Source organism: Centruroides sculpturatus, unplaced genomic scaffold (assembly GCF_000671375.1).
Source record: "Centruroides sculpturatus isolate CEXI.00-Female unplaced genomic scaffold, Cexi_2.0 scaffold843, whole genome shotgun sequence".
Taxonomy (NCBI): Eukaryota; Metazoa; Arthropoda; class Arachnida; order Scorpiones; family Buthidae; genus Centruroides; species Centruroides sculpturatus.
Genome location: NW_019385174.1, coordinates 352703 through 363144, shown reverse-complemented (window position 1 = coordinate 363144; position 10442 = coordinate 352703). Strand labels below are relative to the sequence as shown.

The 10442-nt window shown below is 27.2% G+C and overlaps 1 protein-coding gene across 1 annotated transcript in view; it reads right to left on the bottom strand.

The window, feature by feature from the left end:
• Positions 1-10442, bottom strand: part of LOC111635748 (mucin-5AC-like) — a 43729-nt gene that overhangs the window by 23521 nt on the left and 9766 nt on the right. Inside the window, exons 5-8 of the mRNA XM_023380814.1 lie at positions 8184-8478; positions 7687-7968; positions 3739-3828; positions 256-485 (exon numbers count right to left, since the gene is read on the bottom strand). Coding sequence (XP_023236582.1) covers positions 256-485; positions 3739-3828; positions 7687-7968; positions 8184-8478 — 897 coding nt within the window. The remainder of the gene's footprint in view (positions 1-255; positions 486-3738; positions 3829-7686; positions 7969-8183; positions 8479-10442) is intronic.

The window sequence follows — 10442 nt, the reverse complement described above, 5'->3', positions numbered from 1 at the left end:
ACGGATACGGATACGGATATGGATATGGATACGGATCTTTTTTTTCCCTCAGATATCCGCGGATACGGATATGGATACGGATATCCGGAACATCACTAATAAAAATGTTTCTGGTAGTTAAAAATATAAACATATATCTGAGTATTTTTCTTATAGTTGTATAACTAATTTTAATAATATTTATATTTTACACTTTACAATTTGATATCTAAATGAAGTGTATAAATTGATAATTACAATATTATTTACACTTACTGATATTAATGTTCCATTTCCACTCAAGCAAGGACATTCATCAAGAGAAACACAAGTACGATAATCACGATAGACTTTGGGAGATAAACATGTCATGTCTGTACATCCAGAAATGCATTTGTTTTCTCCTATGCAATAACCTTGTGATATTAAATCATTTTTAAAATTTGAACATGTAAAATCACAATGAATTTTACATTCCTGCCATTCAAATCCAGGTGGACAAGGAGCTATAAATTATATAATAAAATACACATATTTATACATAAGAAACATATATTAATGTATCTTCAAAATTTCATAATTAATTAAATAAGTGAATCTGTTTATTAAATGTGGCTATTTCATAAATTTTTATCAGAGAAATAAATTTTCATTGTAGTTGGTTAAGTAATTTTTCATATTATGTAATATTAAATATAAAATTAATAAAATTCAATATAATGTGATAAAAATGTTGTTTTATGTTAAACATTATAAATACCTATATACAGAATAAATGTTTAAAATAGATATTCCTCATAAACATTGCAATTAAATACAAACTGTAAAATTAAAATAATAATTTGATATAAATATAAAAACAATGCTGAATGAACAGTGAGAAAATTTTATGTAAAAAAATGTCTTAAGACTGTATTAGAAAATAAGCATTACAAGTAAACAGAAATTTTAGAGTTGACTAAAAAATATTGTATCAGCAAATCAAAATATATTTATTAGACTATTAAAGGCATTACATGTAGTAACATTTAGAAAACAATAAAAACTTTAATACACATTTCAGTCTACCAATGGACTGTTATACTGACCTAAATATTTGATAAGTCCAGAATAGGACTTACCAAACATTCAATAATGAGGACATAAATGAATTAACTTAAAGAATCAGTTTTATTTTCCAATGTTCATTTCAAGTTTTCCACAAACTCCTCTTCAGGTGAAATTTACATAAAAATACACTGAAACCAGTCATCTGTACCACATACCATCTTAATTTTTCAACTTAGTAAATCTGTAACTTTCTAGACACTTCACCAATCCAAATATCACAAAGCTATTAATTAAACCTTGATTAAAATCCATAAAGAAAAGACATTACAATTGGATTTTTGACCTGAACATAAAAGCATAAAATTACATAAATATCTTAATTCTAGTCACAACCTCTATTATTACATAACTTTACAAGTCCAGTAAGTCACTTCCTTGTTCCCACTTATTCCTTAAGGAAAATCACACCTCTATCCTACTGTCTTACTCTTGTTTATTACTGGGATCCAGAATAAGTATACAGTAATACCTCAACTTACACTACCCCGACTTACGTGAATCCGGAGTTACGCGATTTTCAAATCTCGTCGATTCATCTTTTGTTTGAACGCCACGCAACTCTTGATTACTCACTCCCCCCACACTATTGTTTAGCTTACATGTTCGGACATGCCGCGCGGAATCGACGCATAGCTGCAATTTATGTTGTGTTATTTATTTCTGTGTTATATCTACGGATACTTGAGAGACTCTATGTGGTGATTTCTTGTAACCGTGAACGAATCAAAAGGAGAGATAAGGTTAACGAGAACATTTATTAGCTTACATACATCAGATTTGGATTTTACACAAATTGCAAAAATATACCCCGACTTACGCAAATTAGACTTATGCGGTTATCGCTCGGTCCCACCTATCGCGTAAGTTCGGGGTATTACTGTATTCTTAATCCCTCATTTTCATTTATCCTTTTATCTCCACATAAGTTCAAATAACTTTCTTTTATACAGATTTTCTTCCATGCATAATATTCTTAAGGTATCCAAAACCCATTACTATTAACTTACACTTGCTCATTAATTGCAACTGTACTTTAATTTTTTACAATTGATATGAGACTGGCAAAATATTAAAGATAAGGAATGCTCTGCAATTCTTACCTTTAATATTCCCCCATATATATTTTTGGCTCTTTACAACTACAATTAAACAAGTATACTATTACTGTTGTATTCATTAAGTCTTGACTTTTTACCTGAGAATTCAATAAATATTGTATACTATTATTCTTATATATTAGAAATAATTCTATCATAAATTCTCTTATTATTTTCTTTATTTTTTCAAAAATATTAGTTATATATGGAAAAGATATACTGTATATTTTATTAGTGCTTGTATAACTTCTGTAGAATCTTGCATTTAAATGTTTTCAACCAATTTACAAAACATTCTAGATGCCTATCAACATGTACTGTACAGTATGGAAATATATACCGAAAAATAAAATTATTTTTTTAAGTCATTATTGAACATTAGATAAGTCCATAATAATAATAGTCCATAGGTAGAGTAAAAAAAACAATATTGGGAGGTAAGCTTAAACTCAACAAAAAACTTGATAATGAAATCTTAATCATTGGATCAGAAATAATAAGATCAGAAAAAATATAATACAATAATCATTATTAAAATCTTAATCAAATATGATTATACCTAAAATTATTATTTGTATATTTTTATACTAATTTTATGATGACTTCCTCAACCTAAACAATAAAAATTATTCTAGAATAAAATATTACTTTACTAAAGGCCCATCCCTACCTTTTTCTATTTCTTTGGTTAAAACTGTCTCAATAGACAGTGGAAAAAAATGAGGCTCCTTCTGCTCCTTCCTCATTTTGTTACTGAGAAATCAGTATTTTAATATACAGTAAACAGCACACACTAATAAAATTCAAGGGTTATTTTATAAATATTTATAGCTTCTTTTTCCTAATTTCTTCTATAATTATAGCCACCGCAACAATAAGGACAGTGAGCAACAGAAAGCCAAATTTCCAATAATTTAGCAGTATTGCACCAAATAGCCTGGGACATTATTACTGTATATATTGTCTATGAATTTGTGATTTGTATTTTTGCTTTATTTGTATATGGGATTAAAAATACTAATAATAGAAAGAACATTTTTGAAAGATATATTTTTACTTCATATACAGCTTTGTCATAAAGAATGTTTCTAAAGTAAATAATGGTCTAAATAGAAGTCCATATTTTGGAAAATATTTAAACCCAGGTGGACTTCTAATAGGGTCAATACAGTGTGCTGAAGTTTATATTACACTGAATCTATTTAAATAAATAAATATTTGAAACATTTAAAACCTATTATGAAAATTTTCATCAAATTAATGTTTTCAGCTTTTCAGAAGCTGTCTTTAGGCTACAAAAATTCATAATTCAAATACATCTAAATATTTAAATTTCAATTGTTTTAAGCATCAAATGAAATGAAATAAACCTTCAATTCTTAGAAAATTTCTGTAAGACTTGGTATCATTTTGTACATTTAATTCTTAATTATAAGATTTTTGAATTAAACTTATAGAATAAAATTAAATAAAGTTATCAAGTAAGAAAATTTAATTTCAATAGAATATGATTTTATCATAAAAATTTCATTAAAACACTAACAATACTTACTTGTACTACTAACAACAGGGGAAATGGTACTTGGAGACCCAACAAAAGTTGTAGGAATAGGTTCAATTTTTTCTTTTGGTCTCTTCTTACCTTATTTAAATAAAAAGCAACAAGCATAACTAAATGTTTATTGCAAGTATAATTTACAATTAAATTATTTAATTTTTATGAAATCTATAAAACTATTTTTACAAAAAGCATATTAAAAATTAGTAGTTTGAAAAGATATACTGTATATTTTATTAGTGCTTGTATAACTTCTGTAGAATCTTGCATTTAAATGTTTTCAACCAATTTACAAAACATTCTAGATGCCTATCAACATGTACTGTACAGTATGGAAATATATACCGAAAAATAAANAATTTATCAAAAACTTTTAATCATTACAGAATAAAATAAAATGTTAAATAATTTTTATAAAATAAATAGTTAAAATTCTTAAGCAACAATTTTATTTCCAATATTAATCTGCACTGAGCAAGGACATATGAAATGAACTAAATATAATTGAATATTATCATCATACAGTGTAAGTGTGAACATCTGAAACCCTTTTCTGTCTTAAAACAGTATAAACCTCAGGATGTTATCTGTAAAGGGAAAAAAGAGACTTCTGCGGTCAATGACCGAGATGCTCTCCTCAAAAAAAAAAAGGGGGAAATGTTAAAATATCAATGAAGGAAATCTCCTCCATTTGTTTAAAGGTAATTCTATAGACGTTAATATCAACAAGATGGGAATAAGAGATGTTTTTTCCCCTCTTTGGTTGCACATGAGCAATAAATCGCCTTGTTCGTAGTCAAACACGGCATTCGATATAAACAATATCTGGATTGTTGACCAGTTTACAGAAATTATTGTCAGCTGAATGTTAATTTATGGATGAGAGTCGTCAAACCTATAGAAATTTACATTATAAAATCATATCTTCTAGACACCAATATCAACAAATTAAACAAACTTCTCTGTGCCAGTTGTCTGTACTAGCTAGATCCAGACATCAACACACTAACAGGTGTGCGTATAAATCATTAATAATGTCATAGTTCTCACCCCCTCAAATTTGGTATAAAGAGGGCTTATGGCCAGTTATTGGGGTGGCCTTCAAGACAACAGGAATCAACTGATCAACTGCCTTTGAACACTGACCACCGACGACGAATGACTAAGTAAGATTCTACTATCTACAACTTAGTAAGTAGAACTCTCTCTTTTCTCTCAGGTGGACTAGGGCTAATTAAGAAATAAATATTAATGAGGATCAGAGACTATCTGTCGGAAATACGCGAGATGCAATCCAGTTAACCACCTACTGAAATTTTGGTTTGAAATCATTATTATCATCAATCTTGTTCTTTGTAACCTTTTTATATAGCATTTGTTAATTAAATTTATATAATATTTTAAACATGTGTGTTTACTCGTACTCGGCCAACACCTTATCGACTTATCCGCGACCTCCCACTCGATTTTCACCCTCCTAAATTGCCATCCACTGACCCTGTGAGCGGGACTCACCTTCCCGTTGTCGGAAAACAGTTTAAGCTTTGATGCTTAAACCCCGATTCTCACATAAGTTAATACATTTAGTGTGTTGCATGCCTAACAAAAATTATTCCACGCAAGATGGCAGAACCAAAAGATCTCATCGCCTCTAGCAATGCTATTTTTATTAATACTATAGTAAATGTCATAGAAAACAAAGACAACAGTGACAAAGACAAAGACAAACAAATATTAGAAATTCTCAGGAAATATCTTTCAACAGAAAACACTGCTATTATTCTGTAGATACTGTTCTTTATTTTATAGATATTTGTTTCAGATAAGTGGAACTTAAGAATTTCAATATTTGTATGATTAACAAACTGCAAACTGCAAAAAAATTTATCATCATAAAAAAGTATTAAAGGCTTAGTTAAGCTTTTAAATAAATTGAGTTTGTAACATTATGTCTTACTTTATTCTTAAATCCAAACAGAAAATATTTTCAATTAGGAAATATGTCTTTTGAAAACTTATTAAATATGACTGACCAAAATTCTAAGCCAATGCAAGACAACAATCTATTCCTCTATGAAAGCAATTTCTTATGGTAATATAGTTATTGGTCTTTGGAATATTTTTTGTACCAGACCAGTATCCAGCAAGCATGGAATTAGAACAATTCAAAAATAACCAGTTTTCTGATAATTCCAGAAATTTGGTCCCGTACTGTATAGGCAATTATAATAAAGAAAACTATCATTAGTTTATAAAATTTATTTTTACTTATTATTATATTTTTATACAAAATAGCTATTATATTTTTATACATCAATAGCTATTCTGTTTGATGTCATGGAATCTATATTACGGTGCTGTTTTAAAGGAGTTATGTGAATTTGACCTATAAAGTAATTTACTGGCCTCATGGAGAAAATATTAATGTCATCATGTAAGGTTTTTCTGATATTCCAATGTCATAGAATGCATTGATGATTTACACATCCCAATAGAGGCTCTTAAAAGCAAACCAAAACACTATCAATAAAAAGCTTTCATTTTGTTATATTACAAAGAAATATGTGACCACAAATTGAAATTTACACACTCTTATGCAGGTTGTTGAGAATTCATGCATGAGGCTACATTTTTTACAAAATCAGGTGTAAACAGTATTCCGACATTTTCTTTATTTCCTGAAACTCTCAGAGAAAATACCAAAATACCATTTGTAATAATAATTTTACATACCCATTATGTAATGTCATCTTACATTTCTTAAAGGTCATTATAAGAAAATGAAATACTTAAACATGGAACAGGCAGAAATTCTTAGTCATTATTGCTATTTGTGTTTTGTGCAATATTTGCATAAATTATAATGAGAAAATGGATAGAAATTTATAAATTGGAATATAGATAATGATGATGATTTATGTTGTGAGAGTTTTGAAACATTAAATACAGTTAAATGCCAATATAACAAATTCCAGTTTAACAAAATTTTTAGTGTAACAAAATTTATTTTGAATCCTCCCACTAATTTCCTATTCAGCTATTTCCAATTCCTATTGTGAAACTGTTTCAGTTTAATGAATACCACAATAATGAATATCTCAGTTTAACTTGGTTTATTTGGTTTAAATTTGGTTATGGCAAAGTGACAAGTGGACAATTCTAAGTGGATAATACCATGAACACTGGTACTTGGTTGTGGGTTTATCCATTTGGTCACTGATGGGTTTCAGTTTAACACAATAAAAGTTTTGTATGTTACAAAAGGAAAAGATTCATTATAATGAATTCTATAAGTGCATACATTATTTATTTTTTATTATTAATATTACAAATCACTCTGGCAACCTAACTGAAATCCTTATTTTCAGTTTTCTTCTTGTATGTTCTATTAATGTACAGGTATTTCTTGTATATTTATGAGTAATAATGGAGAAAAACAAATAGTAGTGGAAGCAGTTTTTGGAAGAGAAGAAAAATATTAGATGCTGTACAAAAATAAATTTTAAAAAGTGAAATGAACTGTGATTTCATTGTAGATTTATGTGATTATAAGAACATTTTATAAACATTAAGCAAATGCTGCAACAACCTTTACATATCAAGATCTTATCAAAGAGAAATTTAACATAAGTTTCATTATCTTTTTTAACAGAAACATATTTATGCTTTTAAACATTAATCAAATATACTATCTAATCTTAATGAAATTTATAACTAAGAAATTATTGTTAGTATGCTGTTTCATCTTTTTTTGAAATGGCTGAATATTGGTGTTTATGTTTGAATGCTTTTCTGTCATAATAATTCACTAATCATATATTAATTAATTATGCTTTTAACTAATGAATGAGATTACAGAATTTAAATAAATATCAAAGATCTTTCAAATCTCTAAATTGAAAACATAAGTATGGAAATTGTTATAAATTTTCATTCACTTACATTTACAAAATATCTTAACTTCATAATCTTCACACTGATGAGTTTCTGAGCTTTCACATATCAATTTCCCTTTAGTACATGGATGTATTAAATTTGGAATTGATGTATCAATGGACTGTTTTGTATTTACACTACGACATTGCATAGCAAGAATAAATGGACACATTTTCTTGAAATTTGGAATTTGATTTACCATTTCATAATCATTTCCATCATCATAAGGAGTATCTAAATTAATCCAAGGTGACCAAGTTCCACATTGTATTTTTGGTATACTGGGCACTAAAAATAAAAGTGACAAGCAATTTTATTTTTAATATTTCATTTTACTTATTATTAATCAAACAAAATAATTTATATATATTATTTATTATATTAAAAAAATTAATGCTTAGAAAAACTAAATAAATGAATCTATACATTTAATTGTTAATCTTTTAAATAATAAATGATAAAGTAGTAAATAAAAAGATTATGACATGATGAATATTACTTACAAACATGATCACATCCTAAAATTTCAAATCTCACAGCTATATTGTACTTCCAAGCTAATGGTTTTAATCTTATGTATTGTGTGACAACTTTAGATGGAAACATAATTCTTTCAACTTCATCCTTGTTTAATTCAGGTACTGTAAAATTAAGTCTTTCTCCAAATTTATTTGCTATAAAATTAAATTGTTGTCCATCAATACTGTGAAGAACTTGTAACATTGTTAATTGGCTAACTCCATTTGCACCTCCTTGTATCTCAATTCCTGTTACTTCTTCTAGTTTTAACATATTAACCTGAAATAGTGACCTTTTTATTAAATAGCAAAAATCTTAAATATGTCCTACTTTAATATATTCCAAATAGCATGCTCATTCAGTAAAATATTTTAATTATTATTTAATTCAACTTTAATCCATTAAATTACAATTGATTTTTTTTATTAAAATCATTATTCACTAAAATATTTGTTTACTAATAATTTGAAACCATATTATGTGTGCCACTCTTGATAGAAGTGCAATATGTTTCCATTTCCTAAACTAAAAAATTGAAAACTAATTTTTATTTGAAATTTATTTTGTTTTTATTATTCTAACATAACTGCTCTTAAAATTGTCAGAATGAAATACAAGACTAATAAACAAAACACTTAAAATAAATAAATCCATATCTTTTACAAAAAATATATTAATTTATACATCTTCATAAGCTTATATTCTGAAATAGTTTATTTACAAAACTCGCACAAAATAGTTATAGATAAAATGACTTTAACAGACTGTAAAACATTAAAGTAAAATGACTGAGAATACAAATTATTTTGTTAAATAAACATAAGAAAGAATCAGTATTATTTGTAAGAAAATTTAATAAAGTTGAAGAGTATTACTGTCTTTTAGTGAAAACTATAATGGTACATACAAATATTATAATAGAAATTAAAAAAAAACTACAAAATCTTCCAAAAAAATCTACTTATAAACTTTATAAATTAATAAAGTAAGTTTGATTTATCAGAGGCATTTGTAATATTTTGCTAATTTCTATTATTAAATTTATGCATACCATTAAATTCAATATTATAGGACAGTAATATTCTTGACATAATTTATAATGTTTAAACAAATATCAACTTCAATCTGATAGTTATATATTAAAGCCAAATGATTGCCAGATTATATTGGGCGATATTACTCCTACTATTAATAATTTAAATACTTATAAATTTGGTACTAGAGGTAGGTGTTAGGCACTTTAATAATTAATTTAGAAGATTCTGTTCATTTGTGTATATAAACTATGCCAGAGTAGAAGCAATAGCCAATTAAGTGCCACAAGTGGGAGTTATAGCCCATGGGTGCTGAATCATCTCTAACTGATGCTAAAAGTAACCAAAATGGTTACTTTTAGCATCAGTTAGAACCTTCTAAATTAATAGTGAAGCGTGAATGAAAGTTCAGGTAGCATAACTGGCAGCACAACTGCATGGTGAGTGTAAGTTGCAGGTTCAAGTCCCACTTTGGGCCAATGCTTTTCCTTCCATAACCTTCTGAATTAATTATTAAAATATTAATCTAACTTAATTGTTAAATTTAGCAAGAGATAGCACCTAACACTTACCTCTTGTACCAAATTACTTACCATTTAATTATTAATAGTAGCAGTAGTATAGCACAAAATAATCTAGCAATTGTTTGGCTTTAATATAATTCTTAATGCATATTATTACATAATATAAATAATACTAATTTTGATATATGTCATTTTTACAACTAAAGGAATTTATAAGAAGTGTTCTCACTGTTAATAGCTATTTTTGTATTTTGAAACAGTTTTAAAGAAATGGTGATAACAATTTGAAGTTGGCAACAGAAGATTTTATATTTTTTTAATTTTTACTTTAAGAGGTTTTTAATTAACATAAATATTATTAAAAACACTTTTTTAATCTATTATTATAATATGCTTCCTTTTTCTTCTATGAATTCAAAAGATTCTCATCTTTCTATGAAACAACATACAGTCGACCCCCCTATAAGATATAGATAAGTTCCAATTTATTAGGAATCCGATTTCTTACAAGTCGTTCCAATCACAGCCCGACACGTGTCAAGTTTACGGACTACGGCTGATTGAAAGGTTTTCTTCCATAAAATTAATCGATTCTACACTAATCCGACTCAACATTTCCAAAATACGTATATTTTTTCGTAGTTTTATAGGAATCGTAATTATAGGGACCGTAATTATAGGGGGG